This window comes from Ambystoma mexicanum, chromosome 1q, assembly GCF_040938575.1.
Source record: "Ambystoma mexicanum isolate Mex_15411 chromosome 1q, UKY_AmexF1_1, whole genome shotgun sequence".
NCBI lineage: Eukaryota > Metazoa > Chordata > Amphibia > Caudata > Ambystomatidae > Ambystoma > Ambystoma mexicanum.
The window spans coordinates 35,770,882-35,798,496 of NC_090922.1; the positions used below are offsets into that span (position 1 = coordinate 35,770,882).

Genomic DNA, 27,615 nt, shown 5'->3' on the forward strand with positions numbered 1-27,615 from the left:
GACCTGGTGTAGCAGAAGATAGCAGTCAGATGTACCTTGGAGGATTGTGCCAGTCCTACCTCGGCCAAGCAAGTACGGAAGGATCTTTGGGGCAGTGACCCTCAGAGGGGTAATCTCCTGTGACTGGCACCACAGAGCGAAACGCTTCCACTTGTGACTGTAGCACTTCAAGGTTGACGCCGCCCTGGCGAGAACCTCCCTGCAGTCCGCCAGCAACGCATACCCTCCAAACTCTGGGGCTGCAGGAACCAAGCCCTCAGGTTCAGCGATCCTGGCCCATGATGAAGAATCACACCTCCTCCGGTGAGGAGATCCAGAACCACTGGCAGCTTGACTGGAGACGACGCCGACAGGGTTGAGAAGGTCTGGGACCCAAATCTGCCTCAGCCACGCCTTGGCGGTGAGTATCATCTTGCATTGACGATCTGTAGCAAGAGAGGGAACGGAGGAAACACGTACGGAAACAGCCCTTCCCATGGGAAGGAGAAACTATCCCCCCCTAGCTTCTCGGTTGGTGGAATTTGCTGACGAAATTCTGGCACTTGAAGTTCGAAACCGTCACAAACTGATCGATCTGTGGTCTGCCCCACTTGACAAATAGCCAGTCCACCTGATCCTGACGAAGCTCCCACTCATGGCAGGAGCGCAGTTCACTGCTGAGGGAGCCTGCAACGGTGTTCTTGACTCCTGCCGGGTGGAGAGGGATGAGGAACATCCCCTGTCCAACAGCCCAGCGGCACAAGTCCTGCGCTTCCTTCGAGAGCGCCGGGGATCGAGTGCCCCTCTGCTTCCTGATGTAAAACCCTTTTTTCCACTCTCTCATGTATTTGTGTGTGAATTTTACCTCAGTGTTTCTTTTGGTCATGGAGTCTGACAAAATCCATGGACATCTTTTACATTGAGTCACACAGCACCTTCAGTCAGTGGCACAGGGAAGTCTTTCAGATTTCCGAAGGTTTAAATACCATCTCTGGGATTGAATACTGTTTCCCAGAGCAGTAAAGTTAAATTAACTTTACTTAGCATTGTACTTGCTAGATCCAGCACATCCTATCTTACAATAGAGTGCTGGAGGGGTTACTTCGTATCCCCTGTGTCTAAATGCTCATGTAAAATTTTGTACGTTACCCTTTCCTCAATTGACTGGCTGGTGGCAGTGGATTTGTTTTGAACTTCATTGGTTTGCATTTACCTCGACCATTCGCGGCTCTGGTAAAGTAAACGTGGGAGCCATCGTTTTCAAAACTCTCTGTGCTTAGTCTCCTACGAGACACAAAAAGCACTCTGTGGTGATTGGCTGGCTGACTGTCAGGCAAGGACAGCCACCCTGCTGGGTGAGTGACAGCTGGGCTGGAATGAATGGGAGAGAACTGAATAAAAGGCAAGTCTTTTGGCTTGGCAGGCAGAGTCGACCACTGGACGAAGGAACCGAAGAAGAGCTTGAAGAGGACAGCTGCTGCAACTCCTGGACCGTTGGCTTGCCCAGTGAAGCCCTGCTACAGGTCTGAATCGCCAAATTTGCATCGACAGAGAAGCCCCTGCAAGGACGACTTCTCCCTTTGAGTTGGTGGGACCAATCAACTCCAAAGTAAGCCACCTGGACACCCATCTCGGAGCTGGTTGAATTTCCTCAGAGTTGTTGCAGGAATCGTATAGCCTGGGAGATGGACACCAAATTCTGTGTGTTACTTTTAAGCTGGCCTAAAGTTTTCGGAAGATCCTCCGGACTCCCACGAAGCAGGAATGACCAAGCCTGATCCCCCTCAGCAGAGTGCGGGACCGCAGAAGCAAGGACAGTCCACCTTGACAGCCAGGAACCACGCTTATTGCTATACAACAAGGAGCTGAAATGTGAAACAGCCACTGAAAGTAAAGCTTGCCTGTTGCCAGCTTTGACAGTGCTAGTGCAGGAGTCCCCCGATGTCCCCCCTCTTGTCCCCACGACTGAGGCCCAGGAACAGCCACCAGCTGCATCTTTTCTGCCTAACCAGGGTACTGTAAAACCTCTTACTGTAGAAGTGCTTGTAACTTCCACAACTGAAATGTAATCCGCTTGAGGCCCTACATTTGATTCTTCTTTTCATCAAAGACTACTAAGAACTTGTGCAAAGACTTTTCCATTACTTACCTAAAGTGCTTTATCCTATCCAAGACTTTTGCCCACTGACTTTGGCTTAACCTATTGATTTGAATGACTCTTCGAAACTCTTCTAGTGAACTCTAAAAGTATCTGCACTGCTTTGGAATATTTGTGGTCTCGTGTTCTAATAACCTTTGCCTTTTACCATCCGATTAAGAGTATTCTGAATTCCAACAGTAAGGTATTAATGTCCCCAGCACCCTTGTTACTGAAGTCACCTGTGGGTGTAGGTTGTGTCTGTGGGCCACCCCAAAAGGGCCTTGTCTGATTAAAAAACTAAAGTGTACAGTATTGAAGTATATTAGTGTGTTACTATTCTATTGCTCCCTTCTGAAGAAGGCTTTATAACTGACTGATAAAAAAAAATATTATTAATTGTTTATGCAAGAAACCTTGGGTGTAAGTTTATTTGAATACCTATAACTGTGACTCTTTGTGTAACTCCACTACAGCTCACATTTCCCCCTCTTGCTCAACACGCTACCAAAACTGTAGTACAAGCTTATACCAAAGGTTGGGTTGCTTATACCTGTAGTCATAGTTGTTTGTAGTGTTCCCAGAGGGTACTGCATTCAAACTTTGCCTTACAGCGACTCTGAAGGTGGCGGCATCAGAGGTCGGAATCCCTCATAACGCAGCATGAAATGTTTGGTGGCCAGAAAGCGCCCATATTTTTAATACTGCCCGAGCATTCCCCCCTCTGACCTTCTGCAGCTGAGACAAGACGACAGCTTTTAGTGGTGGAGGACATTGAGGAGCAAAATCCGCAGAGCTGACTACAACATTGCTGTGTCACCGGAGGAGATTATACGCTACTACGCTGTAGGCAAGAGCGTGGATGCTGTCCGACTGAAAGGCCTACTCGTGACTGACCTAGGCCTCATTACTGGTACTGTTTCCTTCATTCAACTAATTTTCTCCAGTCACTGCCTGAACTCACTTGTTAAAGCATTTCTGCTGTATTTCACCATTGGAATATGAGTTAACAAACCTCTCGCCTCCTCCATGGAATTACCAGCTTTTAATAAAGGGGATGGAAAAAAACTCTAAATGAACTAGCTACCATCCAATCCTCTATCTCAATATTAGACTCCAGATCCCTGGCATTGCAGGATGATTTTGGCGCTTTAAAAAATGAATTAGTTAATGGAAGACTGAAGGAGGTTGAAGAGCGCATATCTACTACTGAGGACAGACTTTAGGGTTTTAAACGTATGCAACTAATATTATTTCAATTGGAGGCAGACTTATCGAGCTTGGAGGATAGGAATAGAAGAGAACATTAGAATCTATGGGATTCCTGAAAACTGAACAGAAATCACCTATTAAATTCTTATGCAAGTGGATTCCTAAAGTGTTAAATATCTCTTTCACTCCACCTCTGGAGAGCGGATAGAATTAGACTTCAGCTCACTAACAGTTCCTTGCCTATCTTCTATGCCAACAGGGATTTGATTTTTCGGACAGCAAAAAAAGATCTTTTCTTTAGATTAACTTGTATGTTCGTTTCACCGTTCTAAAGGCAGACAGACAGCATTCGATCCTCACATTTTCTTTACAAACTAATACAATTTCCTCTAAAGAATTAGTTTGCGCAAAGATTAGTTTTGGGTTATGTCCCCAACATACAAGTTGCCATCAATCTTCTCTGTTTAAGAGTGGTCTTTCTAATATGAAGCCTCCTAGGTATCATGTTCTTTTTATGTTTCTCAAAGTGGGGCAATATAAAGTCAAGTGTTGCATGGTTTCAACTGCATTGCAGCATAGTTGACAATTTTCATCTTTAAAAGGTTCTTATTCTTCTACGCTTTAATATTTCCTTCGTACGCAATAGATTCATGCAGAATCTTGTTAATAGATTGCGATGGTAAGGGATAGGGAATTTCTCCAAGTACTTAGGCAGTGTGTTCAGCGATTTTACATATGTGCTCATACAGCCTGTACTTCTGTTTTTGTTTGATGGTCTTACTCCAGTCTGGATTCCACAGCTTTTTCTTCACTGCATTAGGATTTGATCTTCGTGCTAGCGTGGATGATCCAAGGTCTTTATGATTTTGTTGCCTCGATCGGTCAACTCCTTTGAGATCCATTCACCACTATATTTGTTTTTTCCGTTTGGAGTATTGCAAACTGCTTGGGAGTCAAATCCATAAGGAGTCTCCTGTACAGGAATAAAGACATCCATGTCGCTCTTGCATTCATAGATAGCAATGCTAGTTCACATCTGATGAGAACTGTGGGCACAGATCTTGGTAGATATAACATTTTTCTCAAAAATGGATTTTCAAGCATTGACCACAGAGTTCCCAAGAGCATCTCAATGCACATTCGGCCCCATTGAGCAGAATGGGAAATACTGTGTTTATAGAAGGTTGTGATCAGAACCAATGAGAATCGGCCACATTTTTTATGTATTGCGATGCCCTGGGCCGTGAGGTTCTTTGTCTTGAAATTTTAAGGCTGGAGCCAGGGGGCACCATTTACACTTGAGTTAATGAACATACCCAGGTATCTTGTTGTTGCTACACAATTGAACAGTTCTTTCCCCATGCACCACCGGAAAGCCATCTTTTTCTTTCCTTTTAGATTCTGCAGCATTAATATCTCAGATTTTGCTGAATTTATTTTTGAGTCCATTGCGCTCAATGTAGGTTTGGAGTATGCTTAGTTTCCTTTGTAGGCCAACAGGGGTTTGATCCAAGATGACTAAATCATCCAACCCAATGATTTGCCATTCATTTTAGGTGGAAATGAATCAGAGCTCTCCTTCGCCTCTCTTAGGTCTGATATAAGTAAATTGAACAGCAAGGGTGCGAATGGGCATCCTTGTTTTACACCTCTGTGCATATTGATTGACTCTGACCGTTTGATTTAAGTGTATTTTGATTACAGTTTCGGTGTGCAAAGCCTTGATGGCCAAAAGAAGGCTCGCCTGACAATTCCATCTAAGTAGTTTGGTCCATAGTAATTCTCTGTCTACACTATCAAAGGCGTGGGCCAAGTCTATGAATGCTAAATAGACTTTACTCCCATCCTTGATGGTTTTAATTTTGAGCAAATAGGTTGAGATTGCAGCTGACTCCCTTTACGAAGCCTGTCTGGCGACAATCAAAGTTTTGTGACTCTTGCATCCATTCTCTCAATCGCATCAGTAACAGTGAGCCAAAACCTTTTCCCAATGAATCAAGAAGAGCTATGGGACGATAGTTATTTTGACTTGTCCTTTTGCCCTTCTTGAATGCTGGTACCACAATCGCTGCTTTCCACTTCTATTTTTAGTACCTGGTTACACAAGATCAGGCAAAAATCGTCCCATTCTTCTGGGGCAGTTATCAGCATACAGTTGCTTAGACCATCAGGGCCCACGGCTCTTGAGCTACTGGCCTCTTTGATCATCAAGAAGGAGGCCAGTAGCTATCAAAGTGGATTATCCAGTTACTTTTGTGGGACAGTTCTGGGTCCGGAGTATTTCCTTTTATTTCCATATAATTTGTCATACTATTACACCCACTCCACTTCTGGAACTATATTACTTTGTAGGACTTGTTGAGGATCATTCATGTGGTTCAACATCTGCCAGAAAGCTCTTGGGTTTTTAGTTTATAGTGTTTGCATCATTATTTCTGCATCACTTTGGTGTACGATATTCTTACGAGAAATAAGCCAGTTTTTATAACGTTGTCTGATTTGTTTTGCTTTGCAGCTCTTTCCAGCATTGGTAGACTGGCGGTGTTCCTGATAAGTTTTCGCAACGCTCTCTTCTGCGATATGTTATAGGAGTGTTTTGGTTTAAAACCAGATCCACGAGTTCCTTGCCACACTTCTGTTTAGTCAGAGAGTGTGGATGTATAATGAACTCCTACCACTTGGTTTTCAATTGCAAGTTGGTATTTCTTTTTTTTTTTTTTTAAATCAAAATGCAGACATTGTCGGGGTATAAACAGAGCCGGTTTCTTCCAGGCTTTTCCAAAACCACCTGCCCCCCCCCCCACCCATGACTTTATTTTGAGGGCTCTGGAAGCGGACCCTTCAGTTGTAATAGATTGTGATCGCCATTAATCATGGGGGAAATACTGTGAGCGATATAACTCTGATTCTTGTTTTCTGAAACAAAGAAGTAGTCCAGTGTAGATTTGTGTAGCACTCTTCTCCATGTGGCTTTTCCCAGTATGTCACCGGTGGTCTGCCCATTCAGCATGAAAATGTCGCTTTTCCATTTCCCAAAGCCACACATTTGATGTTTGACTTTTCCTAGCGATGTGCCATTAGATACTCTGCCCTCTCTGGGACAAGAGCACAGGCAATTAATATCCAAGTCACCACATAAGATAAATGAATCTAGCATTGCAACATTAAAATCGATCAGATGTTATATGGTCCACAAATTTGATCGACCCAGTGGCTTGATGTTGCCAATATAGATTTACTATCACAATTTATTGGGCTGGTTCTCTTGGTTTTTTGGCAAGTTCCAAGATAAGTACTTGAATGTATGGCTCGTGTACCTCTTTCACTTGTACATCAGTCCTATTTCTTTATTTCTTATGAACGTCAACAGGCCTGCCATTGGCTGTCCTTTTTGGCTTTTTATTTTAAGATTTATATACATACTGGCGCCATTTGCAATGGGAGGGTTAGTTATCCACGTCTCCTGCAGACAAAATATCAAAACGTCATAAATTGCACTCATCCTTTGCAAATAATTGGATCCTTGAACACAAGGGGTTTTGTCCATCTAAGGTTATCATCTCTTGGTCGAGGTCTTGGCATTATCTTTCATTTTCAGTGACCAGGGCCTCGGGCAGCCAACTCCACAAGTCTTGCGTTAGTGCATTGCAGGATGATTTTGGCACTTTCAAAAAATCAAATTAAATGAGTTAATGCAAGACTGAATGGAGGTTGAAGAGCACATATCTATAACTGAAGACATACTTTAGGGTTTTGAACATATGCAACAGAAATAATTTCAATTGGAGGCAGAAATATCAAGGTTGGAGGATAGGAATAGAAGAGAACAGTAGAATCTATGGGATTTCTGAAAACTTTGAACAAAATGACCCTAGATTATTATGGAAGTGGATTCCTAAAGTGTTAAATATCACTTTCACTCCACCTCTGGAATTCCAAAGAGCGGACAGAATTAGACATCAGCTCACCAAGAGTTCCTCCCCCGGAACTTTCCTTGCCCATCGTCTAAGCCAACAACTGGCGTTTAATTTTTCTGGCGGCAAAAAAGTAAATCGCTCTATCTTTCCATGGTAATAAGATATATTTTTTCACAAGATTTTTCAAAAAGTACTCCGGATAAAAGGAAAAAGGTTTTTCGAGTAGAGACCAGCACTGAAAAAAAATTACATTAAATATGGCTTACTGGAACCCGCAAGAATCATCAAGCCTCCTCATAGCATTACTAGAGAGTATTCGGATCCTGATGAACTATACACCCTTATCAAGTTACTTGAATGTCCCGATATGGATACCTCAACCATAGGTTATCTTTCTTCTGTGAGGTGCTCCAACTCACAACAACCACTACAAGCATCCAGCTCTATTAACTACTATAAGATTTGAAAAATGGCATATCTCATCAGTCCAGAAGTAGGTTTGATCTCAAGCCTTCATCAAATTCTCATGATGCCCCTGATAAGCATAGAAACAAATCCAGATTGCCTATAAAACAAATCTATCTTAATGCTGCAGCCTCAAATAAATAAATGTGCATTTATTACTACTGTTCCTTTTAAGTTGCGAATTTGAAGATGCGGTTTTTCTTTCTTACCTTTTGTTCAAATTGCTTGGTTTGGTGCCTCTGGACTCACATTAGCTCATCTTGTTCTTGCCTGTGGCTGCTCCAATGGAATGTATATTTCCCTATATTATCATTTTTTGCTTATCCTACATATTTCTTTAATATTTGCTTCTCGTCCTTTACAATCTTTGTCTCCTCTCAAACATTACCTTCCTGTAGGTTTTTGCCTCTAAGATTTTACTTCTACGTATAACTTCTATTTATTTTGATTCATGGAACTATATATTAAATGAGCATAAATTGGATTTACTGGTATTTAAGTTTTATGTATGTAGTTCATATAGTCTGATCACATAATTACGCTTATGCCAGAATGAGTATTAAAATGGTCTTGTGGAATTTAAAGGGTATAAATCATCCTGTAAATAGGCAAAGAATTCTGAGTCACCAGGGCAAAGACAAGGTTGATATTGCTTGCTTTCAAGAACCCCCACCTAGATTCAATCGACAAAAATAATAAATGAAATAGACTTTGGTCAGTCATACCTTTTTTGCTCCTGCTGTAGGACAAAAAGGCAGGGATGGCATACTGGTCAATAAAAGAACCAATTTACAACTAGTTAAAGAAGAAGATGACCTCGCAGGGGGTTGGTCGATCATTGAGACGTGAATAAGTTACCGGTCACCATTGTCAATATTTATGGACCCAATACCCCTGAACCTAAAATTGTTAAATGAAACTAGGAAGCATTATTATTTGGTGGGATTGCAATAAAATCTGTGATTTTGTTCTGGACCGAAAATCTGATACCAAATACATTAATTCTAAATCACAAACAATTTGTTAGCTTTAAAGACGATTATTGATATATGGTGTTTATTGTCACCCTGATTTATGAAGAATATACCTTCTACTCTCCTCAACATAAATCTTTATCCAGGTTTGATCACATCTTTATTAATGCACCTTGTGCTACCACTATTCTTCACACAGTAATTGGCCCAACTGACATATCGGACCATGACCCCGTTTTCCCGGTCTTAGAATGGAATCTTCAAGCCAACTTCTCTTCTTTATAGATGGAGATTTAATTCATTCTTATTAAATGATCCCACTTTTTTCCAACAAATGAAAAAACATTGTGCTGAATTTTTTATTAATAAAAAACCACAAAACACCTCCTTACAAAGCAATTGGGATGCATTCAAAGCAACTTTACGAGTCTTTATAATACAATATGTTGCTTCCAAAAAGAAAGATTCCGTATATAAAATTATTGGAATCGCCCGACCTTAATAATCCCTTAGATACTACATTTAAATCTCTTAACAAAACAAATTGAATTTAATAAATTAAACTCCAACAAAGCCTGTTCCTCTTTATTGAGAACAAAAGGCAAATATTATTAAAGAAGAAGGAAAACAACTATTACCTCTATTGTTAATCGACAAGGCATTAGGGTTAATCAAATTAACAGTAATTAACAGTTCTTTTTATGATTTTTACTCAGATCTTTAGAAGTCCAACAATATTTTTGATAATGACAATACACATTTTTACATAAACTTTTTGTTATAGACTATCCAGTAGATGTATTTTTTTGGACTCTCCCATTTCTTTACAAGAAATTCATTAAGCTATTCTTCATCTTACGATTGTCAAGGCTCCTGGCCCAGATGGGTTTCCTATAGATTTTCATCATTCCTTTTCAGAGCTACTTTCCCCTAAACTTCTTATTTAACTATTTCTTTTCTCAGGTTCAAAGTTTGGGTACTTTTGGAATTATAAATTATATTCCCAAAAGCAGATGAAGATCTCTCCGGTGTCAAGAATCATCAACCCATTTCTCTCATTAACTCCCAACCAATAATATTTTTCTAAAATAAACATCGGCAACAGACTAAACTAAATCAATATAGACCAATTGGGCTTCATTAAAGGTAGATTTGCTTCTTCAAACATCAGACCATTTTAATATCCTCGCCTTTGCTCAAAAATCTTCAGATCCTCTTATTCTTCTTATACGTCATCCTGAGAAAGCTTTAGATCATGTCTCTTGGCCTTTTATGTAGGAATCTTTGAAATGGCACATTTTTACCCCTACCTTTCTTAAATGTATTTAACGTCTCTATTCTTAACCCTCTACTAGACTTTTTTTTATTAATAACACTTTTAATCAATCCCCATTACGCGTGTTACCAAACAGGGGTGTTCACTTTACACGTTATTTATTCTGGCAGCTTTGGAACCCTTGCTACAAAGCATTCATTCCAATGATAGAATTAAGGGTAGTACTATAAATAATGTTTCGATCAAATTCTCTCCCTATGCTGATGATATGATATATATTATGAGAGTTTGAAATTGATATTCAATGAGCAGGAGCTAAATCCAGCTCCTGGGTGTCGGGCATCACCCTGTAGGGAGGATCTACCACATGGGACCCATGAGCTACCAAAGATGCTCCTTTTACTTTTTGTGCATTTTGTGTAAACCATTGTGTCTTAAAATATATATCAGATGTGTTCTAATTCTTCTTCTTTATTAACGTTATCAAATACAAAGGTAATATCACATTTACATGCTTGGAAAGCACCAGTTGGCCTTAGGAACCAAAAGGTAGCTCCTGGTAGCTGTTGGTTTCCAGCTAACCAGTCACTACTGTGCTAGAACCAGGAGCTAAATCGCTCCCAGCTCCTCTCAATTCCAAACCCCGATATACATCTTAACCTTAGTCATCCGTTCCTTCATTGACTAATATTACTGACGAATTCTACAAAGTTTCTGGGTACAAATTAAATTGGATAAATCTGACATTTTACCTATAACCAATTCCTGTTCCATCTCTGGCTTACCTTATATGGTAGGAAATTGTGCACTTCCTGCAATGGCTATCTAGGCATCCTTATATCAAAAGATATTCCTTCCACTAGTCCTGAATAAAAATATAATTTTTGATAAAAATGAATTAATTGACTAATTAATGGTCTCCTCCATTCCTTGCTTGGTGGGGTTGCCTACACTCTGAATGATGCTTGTGAATATTAGATTATCTCTCAATGATCCGTCTTATTTCATCCACTACGTTCTTTTAAAAGAATTGACAAATTGTTATCCGCATTTCTTTGGAAAAATAAAACTCCCAAATTAGCTCTTCTTTAAAGCAAATACAGATAATGCGGGTGTAAAATTGCCAGATTTTCTAAAATATCACCAAGCTTTTTTTGTAGGACAAATTATTCTACATTATAATGCCTCACAGCTCATGAATGCACGTACTTGGATTAAATTAGAAACAAAACTTATTGCACCATTATCACGTGTGCACCTCCTATAGACATCATCTTGGCCAGGTATTCAGAATTTGCCTCTTCTACACTATGAAAAATGCTTAAATTATTTATTAAACTGTTCTTATGCTATGCAAGATATCGCAAATGCGGTTTAAGAAGTCCTTCCCTTTTAAAACCAATCATTTTGTTACCAAGATGGTATACTGCAGGTATTTTATTTGAAAACATTTATTTCATAACTATACAGTTATCCCACTTCCCCAACTTTGCCCCATTTTTATCTTGCTACTGACTACAAAAGAAATGAACCTGGCAAATGTTTAAATCGGTAAAGCTATAACCAATTGCAATCAAAAGGAGCCATCCAAATTCATAGATTTAAAAATGTACTCCTCACCCACTAAAGCATCTAAACTATATTCTATTCTCAACCAACCCTAATGAGATGAAACTTTTAAATTTTAAAATGTGTAAACAATGGGAATTAGACTGGAATTTACAACCTTCACCAGACTTTTGGGTACACATTTGGAATCAAACTATTACTACATCAGTAGCAGCTCATCTTACACAATCACACTATTTTATCTTGCAAAGAGCATAACACCAGTTAGAAGTGGTATTAGATATTTTTGATATTCTGATTTATGTTGGTTGTGCCAATCCACACTTGCAGATTTCACTCATTCCATTTCCAAATGTAAAAATGTTTACTCTTATTGAAAAAAACTTTAAAGTACCTTCCACTCTGGGTCATTTTATGGTTGGTGTTTTGATGTCCATACAATCTCCAGATTGGTTTTGCCTTTTCATTTATTTTGCTTTTCGCCTTATTGCATCAAAATAAAAACACCTCAGAAACTGACTTATCTTCGGTAGAACTTTATCTGCTCATTTTACAGAATTGAGAACAATGCATGCATTATCCTGCAGAAATTTACCAAAATGTAACAAATGGAATATTTTTACTGCATACTAAAACGCAAAATCTTACTTGACTTTTTGGTTACCTATTTGTTTACCTTTATTCCCCCTTCTCTTCATGCCAATGTTTCCCTCGGTCTGTCCAGTTTGTCTCCCCCGGTAAGTCCCATTTATCACACGTAACATTATCAATTTAAATCATTTTAAGTTCCCAATATAATGATTTATTCTAAATTATGCACAGTTTAAATAATTATTCTGTAGTATTATGCATTTGCTAAATCTTCCATATTATTAATAAATCTTCTATATTATTGTTTGCTGTCAATGTGCATGTTTATTAACTTGTAGATCAGATAATGAAATTTAAAAAAGGGCCCAGCCAGTTAAAACAGTTTCCACCAAGTCAAGCCATGTTACACAAAGCAAAAAGCTAACAGTCAAGCCACCCGAGTTACAAGGACTCTTAAGGCAGGGCACAAAAAAATAGCCATTATGGAAGGCTTTGGTTGAAACCTGGCGGGTAAGGCAGAAGGGAGCCAAAAACAAAGGAACACAGCAGAAACGTGAAGGAGTTTGTGAAATAAATGTTAGACAAAAACTCTGAAAATGCAATTCTGACATATGAAGTAAGAAACCCCTTAACCAGCTAATGTGAATATTTCCCATCTGGCTAGTGGCACTATGATGCAGCAGGTGGACTTTCCCATTTTTGCCATTGTATATCTAGTTAAGAACCTGTAGGCCTAGTGACTTCATGAAGTTATTCAACTCCTGAATATTGTGACATTTTTCAGATATTGTGCCTTGAGATCGCACCAACACAGGCAGCTCTCAACGAAGTAATGGAGCTTTAGAAGAAAAAGTACATGGGTAACTTTCTCTATGAGCACAGTATCACCATCTCAATTTATATGGCAGCCATGTACACATAGCAGAAACAAACGAAACAGAGCTATTGGTAGACATGCAGTCTTGCTGGTATTGGGCAACCAATCCCACACAATGCTACAGCAATGACAGTCATGAATAAAAAAGGTTGGTGAAAGGCTGTGGTGAGGCAAGGGTGATGACGAAAATATAATATTCTAGCACCAACCTTTTTTGACCATGAAGGGCCTGGTCTCTGTAGAAAGAGGGAGACGTAGAAATGTGACAGAGCAGCACATCTTCCTTCTGACATTGTTGTGCCCAGCCAGCTTGATGAACGAACACCCTAAACAGCCTACTGGCCACCCGGGTCACCATGGCCACAAGCAAGAGAGTCCACAGTTGGGAAATATCACCTAGCAAAAACAGAAGTAAGCCACAGTCAAGGCTCATAAGAATGGAAGTACAAAGTGATAGAAAAGATCCCCCAGTTCTACCACCACCCTCCACCTTAACCAAGGAAAAACTACAAACTACCAATAATGAACATACTGCACGACAAACCAAAGAAAAGCTCCTCATACAAAACAGGATACACTCTTGAAATGTATATTGAAAAGGAAAAGAAAAAAAAAAACTAAGCTATACCATGGACAAAGTGTATCCAAATGAAAAGAAAATCCTCAAAAACACCCAAATACAAGCCCACCCCACTGAACAAACAAAAATCTTCAAACTTGTCAAAAATTGGAATACACTAACAAAGGAAAAAACGTGTACCGCATAAAACTTCATTGATGGCCTTAAATTGACATGGCTCCATGGAGCCGAAAGTAACCTTTAAAAGGATATTCATAATCCACCTTCTGGGACCATACTAAAGGAAACGAAGCAATACAGGTCCATTCAAAATAACAGCAACACGCAAGTTATGGCTGGTGGCATTTAACTGCAACCGATTTCGAGCAGGACCATCTCAGCGTTTGGTGCGCCACCAACTGCATTTGCTAACTTTCCAAAATAAGCTCAAACTGCCATATTCCTGCATGCTCACAACTTAGCTTGTCATTTTGCTGCAAAGAGCTCATGCAAACGGACATTATAAAAGAGTGTTCAGGCCTGTAGCTTCGACCCCAGTGAAGTTACCAGACGATCCAGCCACCCACCACAGGTATTATTGCTATTAGCACCCCGGGTCCAGGCCCGGAATGCTAATAAAGTTTTCTGAAAAATAATATTCACCCACGGAGTGCTTGTGGCTCACAGTACTAATGGTCAAAGAAATGGAAGATGAGATCATGGCAGAGCTATCTCAATTTCTGTAATAAGAGAGGCAGGACCAGCAGGGAACCAGGAGCAGAAACTGAGGAACAGTCGTGTGGGACCGGTGTGGAGGAGAGGGGTTGAATTGCCTGGGTCACAGGAGAAGTACTGCAGAAGGGCGTCCAGTGGCAGAACATGGTGGACTCAGCAAAGGGGCCTTGCCTCGAAGGAACACGGTCGAATACAGTTCAACCCGTGTTCCAGATAACCAGATTTGTCGAGGACCTTCTCCCTGTGTGCCCTTTATCCATTCCAATCCCCTTCTCTCTTACCAACCCTTGCCTTCCGAACCCTCCAACCTACAGAAATAACCATCAATAATATATTAAAAAATATTAGCAAACTATGGACTGGCAAAAAGTAACTAAAAAACGAAACAATAGTCTCACTACCTCTCAAGCCATCCGACAGCAGCTCCCATTAAATCCAATTGCACAGCATCACTGCGCACACAGGATGTGTTACTGTAAATTTATCGGCATCATCTTTGATCACTCACACTCCCAAAAGACACCCCACTTTTCACTCGAACATTATTGTATGATTATATAGGACATTAAGTCGAATGTTTTATCATGGCTCACTATTTTTGCTTGCCCTACTGGTATGCCAATTATTTGTTTTCCTTTTTCCAGTGAGCCCCATCTAGCACTTTGCTGACGATATAACAGACATGCCTTGGGGAGTCCCCAAAAGGCTAAGCTAAGGATGCCTCAATGGAGACATTCTATCCCCCTAACCCACCACCCACCCTAGAGGTTTCCTACTAGTTGTGTTACACAACGGCTGGTTGCAGTTCTTTATTTAATGTGCGACAGATACATGCTGCCGCAACCATTTTAGCATTTAGGAAGGCTTCTTCTCTGCAGATATCCATTAAAATGTCAACCTGGTTTCTGAAGTCCATAAAACATGCTTCGTTTACCATGCAAGGATGAGAACATGTGCCCGCCCTTAAGAGGGCAATCCCTAGCTGAAACTAGAAGTTGTAAACAAGAGTGAGCACGAACGGATATGGCAAGCTGCACAAATAGGTGCCTGCCAACATGTGCTGCCGACTACATCCAAATCCTGTGTTTGCCTTGGAATGTTTTACTGTGGTGACCATTCCAGATTGGGCTGCCACTAAATGTCTGAATACTTCAGTGTAACTGATTGGTAAGATGGATGTGCATCCATCTTACCAGAGTACTATCAAGATAGAGGGTTCTGCTGAATACATTTGTAAATATCTGGGACAGATCCCAAAGCAGTTGAAGAAGACTTATTGGGGAAAACAAAGCAAGCTCTGCTGATGCAGCGCTCCTGAAACTGCAGCAGAGAGCTGCTGTGTTCTGCATAATCCAGCCTTCCCTACAACTGAGGGAACCACACCCGACTCTCATTCCTTTCCCTCAACAGTACCAGATAGGTTCCTTAACTCCAGGACACCTTGTCTCCTGAAAAAGGACTATCCTCTCCCTGTGCTGCTTACCTCATGCCTGGAGAAGCAACTAATAAAGAACTAGCAGGAGGTAGGGTCTGAGGCCTACAACTGCATAAGACCGCAATATACCTTCTTTAAACTGCTGAGACATCGTCTGCACTGCTTCGTCAACCGAGATCACAGCTAGCTGCACTGGATCCCAGAATCTAGTTAATCGTTCAGCACTCCAACCATCTTCGTCATGGGTGCTTGGGTCGTACTCTTTGGAAGAAGGAGGTCTCCTGGACACCCTCTAGCTTTCTTGTTGAACTGTGACCGAAAGCTTTGCTGTTTATAGGACAACAGGCTCAGATGGTCCAAAATGTGTCTTGTGCGGAGGCTGGAAACCTGAACAGCTTTCCTTTCCTATACCTACAGAGTTTTCCTTTTTATTAGATGTCATTGGATAAGATTGGGTTTGACCCCATTCATAACATTGCACACTTTGGGCTCAAAATGTAACATTTAGTGATATCTGCATAATTCACAGTCCTAAACACTCTATTCCTAAAAGGTTGCCTAGCTATGTCGTCATTATTTTCTGCATAAAGCTATGCATAGATTAGATGTGTACTTGCCACTTGCCTTCTGAACTGCAATCTAGAAGGATTCTTTAAGGAAACCACTTGGAAAGCAGCCTTAGGGGCTGGTTGGTGCTCAGTAAGTAGTTTTACATTGACTGTAATACGTTTTTGGCCTGTTTCATGTGCTCCAGTGGAGGGGTTATGTGCTTTTTTCAATCGTTATTTTGACTAGTTTGTGTTAATCTGGTGGCTTCCTATTGCATTTCTGTGTCTTCGCAGCCAGTTTTTATGAGCTGGTCTGCACCTAGAGTGTGCAGTCACTGGGGTGTAGTCCTTTGATTTGTGTCTGACTTCCATCCTGTCCCCACCCTCCCCCCTTGCAATTGGTTGTAATAGTCAGGTGTGCCTCTGCCTTCAACTGACAAGATAAGTGGGGTCTGGGTGGTGAGTACAGCAATCACTGTATTCCAAAAAGCCCTGCTTCTCTTATTACCTACACAACATAAGCATACGAAAATCAGCCAACTAGTAAAGAATACCCCTTCAATGCTGTGTAACAAACACTCAGTGGTGTTATTCACTGTTGCGTCCCCATACGTGGGCGTTCTCCATCTATTCAGATATCTCAACTCTAGGTGTTTGCACTTCTGCTTTGCCTCCAATTTAGGCATTCACATTCCGTCCTGGTGAAGTTTAGCCATGCGTCACACTCAGAAGATTTGTAGAAAGACTAGCATTGCGTCACATCTATACAACTGTAACACTAGCTTGCGTCCCACCTCCACTCATCTTGGTGGTGACCAAGAAACTCCACCAGCGACCAACACAAGCTGTCCTGACAGTGTTCATTGTCCACACCTGCCAGACGGGAACTAGGCGGCCATCAACCAGCGTCAACCGATACGGTAGGCACAACTTTCAGGTACCAATAGCCACGTTAACGCTCAACTCACCTTAAATAACCAAAGCTTGCAATAATTGCACCAATCACCTGTGACATCTTCTGGTAAGACCAGTGGGAATCCAAGCGCACTTAAATGCCCTTCGGAATCTCAAACGTAGGTGCGTTCATATCTGCCACTCTGCGAACCCCAAGCCTTTCTATCACCATCTAATAATCGCAAATTCAGCTATGATCATATATCTGCCATTTTGTGAGACACAGGCCCTTCTCCCACTGTCAAGGAGTCTTAAATGTAGGTGTGCTTATATCTTGACCACTCGCTGCTGCCATCTACTGTTCCGGCCAACCCAACCTTTCCTCTTTCCGAGGTGGATAAAGGAGTACCAACTTTGATTGGGTGATACTGTATGTAAATAGGTTCTATGTAAAGCACTTTGGTGAAAGCCCTACATAAATAACACATAATTTTCATCATCTTAATGATGCACCACCCTGTTGCTCAAAGAGCACTACCATCAGGAACATAAAAACATCCAAAGCATCGCGGATGCAAGTCTTATTAATAGTTTTGCTCGAGCCATTTTAGTTTGAATTCAAATGTTTTGCTCGAATTTGATAGAAAGCGGGGAGACATCCCCACCCCCCATGAGCCTCTGCACGCCGCCCAAACTCTCCCAATCCTACCAATATTGGCTAAGCACAACTCGCCATTGACATTTTTTGAGAAAAATTCGACCTATAAAATTCGAACTAGAATAGTTTGATCAATAGACCTACTTTCCTGCATTGCCATAGCCACATTTTTTGTACTTTGTAGCACAGTCATTACTATTTCACAACTTGAGGGTTCTCACAGTAGCCATCTCGTAAGAGATGGAGGGGCGAATCTTTCATGGATTTTGAAATCGACGTCCTCCATGCAGAATAGCGATCACTGCAGTGAGCACTTGACTCACTAAGCCTTTTGAACAGTTCAAGTATTTCAAACAGGGAGTGACAAAACTCTGCGGTTTCAGAAATGAACTCAACATGATAAAGCCAGCCATGAAAATATTGGTTGAACAGAGCAACTCCTGTCGTGCTTAGCACAAATCGAATGAATCTTGGGAGGAGAATGCTGCTACAGGGATGGCCACACGCTACAGACATAGTGGCTAGGTCAATACGCCAAATCAAGTGCTTATCACCTTGTTGCCGAGCAGTTTCACAAAGTATTTTGCCACTGTGCAAGAGGAGATTCCAGAAAGCTTTAAAAGGGGATAGGCAGCTAGATAAGTATAAATTACTACTTTCGCTTTCTCTTGCATTCCAACTGATGCAACACCTTAAGCACAAACTGAAAATCTAGTTCTTCAACAAAGCTGAACAGATACTGACTCGATTATAAACAAGCTGCTTGCTAGGCAGTGGTGCTGTAACCGTTTTTAGAGTGGGCGTGTTGGCCGATGGAGTCATCTCATTCTTAAAAGTATACGAAGATCGTTAACACCATCAATCATGTTGGTGCGCTAAATGTAACTGGCCCTTAACCAGCGCCAGTCCCTAAAATATTGCAGCTTAGCGGTGCGTTGTATGTGTTGCAGGAATGGACCACCTGTGGGTGGCAGTGACTTGTTAGAGGCAGGCATACATCCACTGCTCCTTATACTGTGAGTTATAAACAAAAGCACATCGAGGCCTTGTATATATCTAGCAGAGTGGGAAGAGACAAAAACCTCCCATAGTATAAAATCAGATAAGGGAGGCATTTCGGAAATACCACCACCTATGCTAGTGGGAACATAAAAGTTAATTGTTCAAGACATTTCCACCTTAAATCTGAAGGTGGAAATGGAGTCTGACTCTTTCATACATCACACGACTACGGTTTGAAGGGGCCATCAGAGATGCCCACCTTTTCACTCCCTGGCCATGGCCCTTTCTAACAACCATTTTCACCATGTTAAAGAAAGCACCTGAAACAGAAAAAAGAAAAAAAACGATTCTGAAAATATTGGGGCCAATATGGATTTTTTACCTTCACCTAAAGCCAGATTTTTGGTAGAATGACAGCCTCAACTATTGACCTCTGCATTCCTATGCCATACAGCCAGTGGTATTTGATCAAACTCTGAATTGGACGCAGGGTAAAACTTGCAGCATTTCTCAAACGCCACCTATTTTACTGTTGCCACCCATCTCTGAAATAAAGCTGATCATTTTTCAGTGTCATGCCAGAACACTCCTTTGTGACCAGCAAAAGGCGCGTACAAATCAACATATTCAGATATATAGTCACATGTACACAGATGCATCTTAGCACATACTTTAGTCACAAATACAACCAAAACACATAACCAGCTTCATCCATGGCATGGGGTGTTGTAATGTGAAGCATGTGCCACAGGGCTCGTGATGTGTCACATGGTGTAAAAGCGGCCAGCATGCCTGCTAACCGTCCGCCAGTTGCCTCCCAATTCTGTCTGAGCCGAGGCCTCATTATTGAGGCTCTGCCCAGCTGCGCGCGCAATGCACCAGAAATGCCGCTCAGCCTCCCCCATCCTTGTCGCCAATGTGGTGGGGGATTGCTATGGACACTACTGTAGTACTAATAAATTGGGTACTTTCACTTGTTTTTTGTGGAATCAGTTTTCAAGTGGGAAGGATTTAAGATTCAAATTACATGGGAAACTGATTTCCCCTATTTATTTATTCATTCATATTTTTTAAGCGCACAACAGCCCGTGGGCATCGTGGCGCTGGTTACATACAATGAGAAGCAGAAATATCATTTTACACGTGTTGAAGAATACATAGATTTGGGTGCAGTGGGAAAGAGGGGGTAAGAGGTTAGAAGAGTTAGATGCTAGTTGAGGAGAGAGGTTAGAAGCATTAGATGCTAGTTGAGAGAGGTTAGAAGGGTTAGATGCTAGTTGAAGAGAGAGGTTTTCAGTTTTCTCTGAAACGTAAAGAGGGAGGTTTCCGTCTGAGGGAGGTAGGGAGCAAGTTCCATAACTTGGGTGCTATGTACGGGAAGTTAAGCCCTCCTCCTTTGGTTCTGTTGATGTGTGGGATACTGAGTTGATTGGTGTAGCGTGCTCTGATGGGTCGGGCTGAGGTGGCTCTGGATAGTGTTTCTGATGGGTATGAGGGGGCTGTGGCATTGATACATTTGTGCGCAATAGTGAGGATTTTTAAAGGTGATGCGGTCCTTGACTGGGAGCGAGTGGGCTGCCTGTCTGGCTTCAGAGATGTGATCTCTTCTAGGAATGCTCAGAGCCGCTCTTAGCTCATTGTTTTGAGTGACTTTGTTTACATTCTTAATAAAAAATGCCTGCTAAGAGAGCGTTGCAGTAGTCTAATTTAGCACCTATGGTAGCTCTTGCTATTCAAAGGCAGTTGGTCTTGGTTAGGAAGGGTTTTATGGCGTTGATGAGTTTTGGTGCTTAGTGCCGAGGCCGAGACAATAGCATTGACTTGCTTATCCATGGATAGCGCAGCGTGAATGTGAACCCCTAATGTTTTTACGGAAGATAGAACAGGAATGATGGAGCTGTCAATGTTGAAGTTGGAATAGCTGCTATCTAGCTTGGTTAGAGTAGACTTTTGACCAAGGATGAGAATCTCTGTATTCTCTCCATTGAGGCAGAGGCCATTCTCGGCCATCCAGGCTTGGATAGTGGCGTAGATTTGCTGTAGTGCTGCAGCGTCTTGGACATATGAGCCGGTTAGGGGTAAGAGTACTTGGGCATCGTCTGCATAGTTGGTATATGCAATCCCAAGAGCATCAAGTTTGTCAAAGAGGGGCTTTGTGAAGAGGTTGTATAGTGTGGGAGCAATGCACGACCCTTATGGGACACTGCAGTGGATGGTGGTGGGTGCTGCATTTGCTATGTTAGAGAATACTTTCATTGCTCTGCCTTCTAGAAAGGAGATCCAAGAAGTTGCTTGAGTGGAGAATTGTGCTGCTTGCGTGAGGTGAGTGGTAAGTGTTTTGTGGTCTACCAAATCAAAGGCAGCAGAGAGGTCTAGGAGGAGGAGGGCAGGCTTGCATTTATCTAGTATTTGAGTGATTTCGTTTTTTAAGTCTAATAAGGCCGTTTCTGTGCCGTGCCCTTTACGGAACCCAGATTGTCTTTTTCCCCTCCAAGATAGAATTGTTCTCAAGGTGTAGTTGGATCTGGCTGTGCGCCGCCTTGTCCAGTATTTTTAGTAGAAATGGGACGGTGGTTATGGGCCGGTAGTTGTTTGGTTGGGTCGGATCTAGTGAGGATTTTTTCAAGAGGGGACGTACCCATGCCTCTTTGAGATTGTCGGGGACTATGCCAGTTTTGAATGAAGAGTTGATAAAAGCCGTGAGAAGAGTGGCAAGGTCCTTAGCACAATCTTTTATGATCTTAGGGGGGCATATAGCTCCCTTGCAAAGGGAAGGTTTGAGGTGTTTGAGGAGATCTACGACTTCGGATTCAGAGATGTCCTTAAAGGAGACTTTTGGGAGATGGTGTACTATGTGATCGTGCAGTCTGAGGAGGCCTATTCTGGCTTGATAGGGCTTTGAGGTGCGCCTGGATTTTATTTTGTAAGAGGTCAATTTTGTTCAGCATAGCAGCTTGAATGCTTGCGCACCAGGCTTCATCCTTGATGATTTCATCAGTGCTGGTAGGGGGATGTGGCGAGTTCCTTAAAGATGGTGAATATCCCTTTAGTTTGCGAGTTAGCATTAGCTATTCGTAGATTGAAAGCATTCGATTTGGCGGTGAAGATAGCATGTTTATACTGCAAGGCAGCTGATTTAAAGTTATCTTTGGTGGCGTCACTAGGGTTAGATTGCCTATTTTTAGCATCTGCCTTTTGTTCGATCGCATTGTCTGAAGTTCCTCTGTGAACCAGGAGTTCCAGTGGAAAGACTTCTTTTCATTCTTGCATTCTAATGGTGCTATGGCATTAACTGCATTAGTGAGGGTGTCCCTGAAGATATCAGCTAGGATAGTGGGGTCTTGTGAGAAGGGAGGTGATAGGCCTGGGGCGTTAAGATATGGTCGGATATTATCTGCGGTAAGCTTCTTAGAACTTCTAGCTAGAGTGGATGGTGCGGACGTGGTGATTTTAGTGCATGAGGCTGTGGGAATAGTGAATTGAATGCAATTGTGTTCTGTCCAAGGGTAGGCAATGTTAGATGAGATGGAAGAGTTAAAGTTGTGGTCAATAACCCAATCAAGAATGTGACCTTTAGAGGGGTGGGACTTTCTATTTTTTGGGTGAAACCTAGATCTGAGAGGTCTTTGGCAAGTGCGTTTGCGACTTTGTCGTTGGGATCATTGAATACTGGGTTTATAACTCCTAAGAGTAAGGATTTAGTGGATTTTTTAAGATTGTCATTCAGTAAGTGGATGATGTGTCCCTGGAAGTCTGCAGGGAGTCCTGGTGGCCGATATAGGATGTGGATATTAATTGTATTATTGGGTGATAGCGATAGTTTTACTGATAAGATATCTACGTTACCCTCCCATACGTGAGGGATTGGCCTAATGGATAGGGCTTCTTTGTAGATACATGCAACCCCCCTCCAGTTTTGGAGGTCCTGTCCTGTCTAAGGATGAAGTACCCTGATGGCAGGGCTAGGGAGATAGCGGGGCCACACGCCCCGGGCAGCCAGGTTTCAGCGATACCTAGAATGTCTAGGTCTTGACTAAGTAGTAGGCCATTTATTTCCAGCGCATGAGCGGGAAGGGAGCAAGCATTGATCAGTACGCATTTGAGATCCGAAGGTTGTGTGGTTTTGTTTTGGCGTGGTTTGGCTTGGCAGGTATTAAGACGACAGATGGCGGGTTTGGAATATAATGTGGCCCAACGCGTTTCGAGTATCAATTTTCACTCTTCATCAGGGGCAATGTGTTCTGTATTCTTAACATTAAATACAATTTCTGAAGAAAAAAGTAATAAATGAATTATCTAATATATGTATTCATGTTTATACTTTAGAGTGCAAGCATTTGGTGAAAAAGTTCATTCTTTTTACAAAATTAATCTTTTAAGCTAATGAAATTGGTTGAAAATATGCAATGATGCCATTAATTGTGTATTCTTTTGTGTACCTCTAACTAATGAAGTACCTTGTTGTGTTTCAAAAGTATAAACATTAATACATATATTAGATAATTAATTTATTACTTTTTTCTTCAGAAATTGTATTTAATGTTAAGAATACAGAACACATTGCCCCTGATGAAGAGTGAAAATTGATACTCGAAACGCGTTGGGCCACATTATATTGTGATCTATGATTTGTTGTTATAAAATGAATAAACTACTGTTTGTTGGATAAACAGAAAAGTTGTCAAGAAATAACTGGGTGATTTAAGAATAGCTTTGTGAGCTAAACAAAGCAATGAAATTTATTTAAAAACTGAAAATTATTGTTGTAAAAAACTACTAGGTTACTTACTGTACCCTGTAAAACTCTTAATACAGGCTTTCAGCCTTTTGTCGATAGTGTGCAGGGGACGCTAGTTTCCTTAAAAAGGAAACTATTGTTCCATAAATTTAGGACACTGCCAGAAATGATTCTCAAATTGCCTCGCGATTGCGGAAAGGCTTGGCGAACGTGAATTAGTGTCTGCTTGGATTCCAATGCGTTGAAATTCAAGCAGACACTAATTCACACTCGCCAGTGTCCTAAATTTAATCAGTGAATAAATCCAATTGAAACTACTCAACAATCTGTACACTTCCTTGGCGCAGAGACTGGGACACCCTTGGTTTTATTATTAATAGGAAGTGTGTGTCTTGCTATGGGGGTGGTGTGGCTGGAGATAAGGCTATGGTGCTTGTAGGTGGTGCAGATTCCTAGTCTGGAATTTCTGATCCTGGTAGGCGTTTGGGTGGTGCTGGTAAGTAATGGCATGGTGAGAGTTCTAAGTCTGAAGCATCTGAGAATGCCGTTGGGACGGTGCGTAGGAGTGATTACTAAGTCACCATTTGGATGAGGGGATCCAGACATGTTGAGGAGGTGGATATCAGGGATCAGTGTAGTCGTGGGTGAGGAAGGAGTGGGCATGTAGATGGGGTAGGTGGCGGTGGTAGGATGGTGAGTTGGTGACTAAGTGTAATGCGAGAAATGTGGAGATGATGGTAAGAAGGGCAGCATGTTGAGAGGGAGGAGCTGTCAACCTCATGGTGTGGATGAAGGCGAGGTAGGTAGTGAAGATGGTGGTGAGCGCGGTGCGGTCTGTGGGGGCTGTAGCAGGAGGATAGGGGGGAATGTACAGTTCACGCAAGAGTTTGACAGTAAAAAATATTTTTGAGTGACTAGGAGCACGAGAAATGCAGTCAATTTGAAGTTACAGATAGAGGCAGAGCACAATTTGGAGCCTTGCATCAAAGACAATTTTAAAAAAAAATGCAAGTAGAGGCACGATTTTGGGCAGTTTCGCAGAGACAATTTAATTAAAGGCACAATTTGTGGCCGTGCATCATAAACAATTTAAAACATACAGACAGAGGCAGGATTTGGAGCCGTCCACTATTAGTGTCCAGGAGTACACAGAGGGGGAGCGCATGGATAGGCGCATGGCGTGCTATAGGAAGGCTATAGTGATAGTCGTGCCTGTTGGCAATAAGGGGGAGATAATGGCAGCGCGCAATATGTTCCAGTGATGGGGAGGTGCGGCAGGCGAAGAGGGGCGCTGCAGACTGGTGGTAAATGGGGTGCACGCAGTGGGTACAAGTGTGTGGGGGGGCAGTAGTGAGATGAGGAGGCAGCAGGAAGCGCACACTAGTGCCGAGGGGTAATTCTATGTAATATACAGATGTATATCAGAGACGTGGCAGGCAGGAATAGCATACACAGCAGTAATTAGGCAGTTAGTGTGATTGATGATGGTAGCATACGGCTATGCAGCTTAGCAATTTAATAATGTCAGCATGTAAATGCAAAATGGCACACAAGCAGTAGTTGAGCAGCGTTAGGTACGCAGTAAAACCTGACAGAGTGTTGCATGAAATAACGGGCAGCAGTATAACTTTGGCAGCACTATGTTATCGGTAATCGCTAACAGACACTACCCGTAACGCAATATATGGGCAGTGAACAGAGACTCGTATATGTTATTAGGAGCGCATTTTGCTAGATAGTGAATGAATAGGTGCAGCCGTGTCTAGGCAGGGTAAGGAACATTATACATTATCGGACGTACTCAAACAAGGTGACAATGGGCTGCGGCAGTGGAGTGGATAAATTGTTCGTGTCCCCAATTGGGTTGCTCCCAGTCGTATTGCGTGATATTATTACCGCACAGTGCAGAGCACCCCTTTCTCCAGTGGAGTGTTGCTGCAGCGTTTGGAAAATTTAGGAAGTGGTTTTTCTTGGATTATGCTGTCCGCCACTTTATGGTACTCTTTTGCCCAACATGTTTCGTTCATACACACTATTACAATTAATACATGAACTTCTTCAGGGAATCAAAGATTTCCACTATACACATCCACAACAACGCAAAAAGAAGCGCTGTTTAACTGCCGTGGTGGTGAGGTTGAGCAATAATCGAATCCGCTCTCAATTTTGAAGACCTGATATAAACAACCAACAAAAAATACCAACAAGTGGTCAATACATCTTGGTTCTGGTAACAGGTGGAGCGTTTAATCTGTAGACAGTCATCACATTCTTCAATGAGTCCATAGATTTAATATCTTTGAAAAGAACCCGCTACCTCAACCTGTTTCAGTCCTGATCATTGCGGCGTTCCTCATAGGAAATAGACCAACACAGGAGGGAGGGCAGCAAGGTGTGATCTATAACGTTTCAGCTGCTCGCGTAGAAAAAGCTTTTCTTCACTGCAGCAGCCAAAAAATCTCTCTGTGCCCAAATACTATGGACATTCAGCAGGCCCCATGGTGCTATGGGACACCCGTGCCATTAGGAGTGGGGGCAGGACGAACCATGCCCACCTCTGCCACGAAGGTCCCACAGCATCATGGCCTGCAAGCCTGTGCTCCCACGGTGTGGGCCTGCAGGCCTACATGAGCGAGACAGGGACTCAGTCATTCCTCTTTGGAAGTCTGTAGCCGTTCTGGTGCACGTGTCTGCAGAGGCTCCTTTTAATAGCCTGGGCCATAACACTCATGTTAAATGGGCAATACACAGGCGAGGGACACACTCCCTTAAAGGGGCAACACACTTGGAGATTCACACACCACACTCATCACAGTGGGGCCGGACTCTAACACACACCTAGTCCCCCTTTCCTGTACCAACTAGTCACTGCATACTCATGATATTTTATGGGCAACACTATGCCCCATATCTGGTCTGGCTCTAGCATATCCGGCCTGATTATCTCACGCTCGGGAGATAGCCTGACACTACACAAGATTGACACATGTCCAGATGGACCGGTCGGTTTAGTTACTCGTTTACAATGGCACCCATTAAACCAGCCCCATGTCACGAGGGGGCACCTTTAGCCTATCTTTTATTTCGGTATCCAGCAGCTGTCTGCTCTTCTTTATATTGTGTACAAACGAAACAAAAAGCGTCAAAAATACCCTTTGACTGAAAAGCCACGATTATCAAAAAGGTGGTCCTCTATACACGGGGCTACTTGACAGATGCTCCACAGGGACCAAAAGTAAGTTATGTTCCCGAGTAGTATTTGTATACCGGGGTCAAGAGAAGCAGAGTCGCCAATGGTATACCGTAGAGTTCTGCCTAGATAACAAAGAGGCACCACATTTCCCCGGGAGCAGAAAGTAACGCGGGTCATTCGATGACATTCTCTGGTTGCATCATACGCACCCACTACTAGGGGTCTCGCTGGGGTTTGTAGTTCTGAAACACACCAAGAAAACCGGCTAGAGAGCTCTTAACACAAATCAATACCCACAAGGCCCACGTTCCACGTGACGTAACCTGCGCTGTACGACGGGAGATGGAGTTCCCGCTACACAGATATTAAGCCAATACAAACTAAGTCTTAAAACAGGGACATCAGGAAAGACAAACTGCCAACACAACTGGCACGCCTGATTAGGCATGTCCTACAGCACACTGCTTACTTTTTACTGAGCTTGTTTTCCGGATCCACAAGAGGCATTTCCAGAACGTCCGCCATGGCTGCAATGAAGGGTTTGAAGGAAGGAACTTCCGAGCAGGGAACATGCTACTCTGAAAGGGCGCGGGGCGGAGCCACTGCGAGGGAGCACGTGATAGGCTGAAAATGCAGTCTTCGAGATAAAAGAAAGACTTCATTCATAAAGGCTATTGCCGTGTTGAATTTCTCTTCTGGGCCAAAGCTAGGATTTCCAAATGTCTGTCTTTGGTTTATTAGGCTATGTATAACGTATCACTACCCTCTAAAATAGAGCCAATTTCACGGAAAAAGGCTCGCGTTTGAGCTAATTTGCATACCCACAATGCCTTGGTTCAGAACTGGCGGTGAACTT

At 42.2% G+C, this 27,615-nt stretch overlaps 1 protein-coding gene across 2 annotated transcripts in view; it reads right to left on the bottom strand.

The window, feature by feature from the left end:
• The window catches only part of KARS1 (lysyl-tRNA synthetase 1), a 273,069-nt gene extending 245,688 nt beyond the window's left edge, over window positions 1-27,381 (bottom strand). The window contains exons 1-2 of one of the 2 annotated variants that reach the window (XM_069635463.1): window positions 27,229-27,349; window positions 13,207-13,393 (exon numbers count right to left, since the gene is read on the bottom strand). In XM_069635463.1, the coding sequence (XP_069491564.1) occupies window positions 13,207-13,393; window positions 27,229-27,331 (290 nt within the window). In that variant the 5' untranslated portion in view covers window positions 27,332-27,349. Of the gene's footprint in view, window positions 1-13,206; window positions 13,394-27,228 lie in introns of both variants that reach the window. The other variant, XM_069635464.1, reaches the window with a different exon arrangement.
• Window positions 27,382-27,615: the final 234 nt, after the last annotated feature.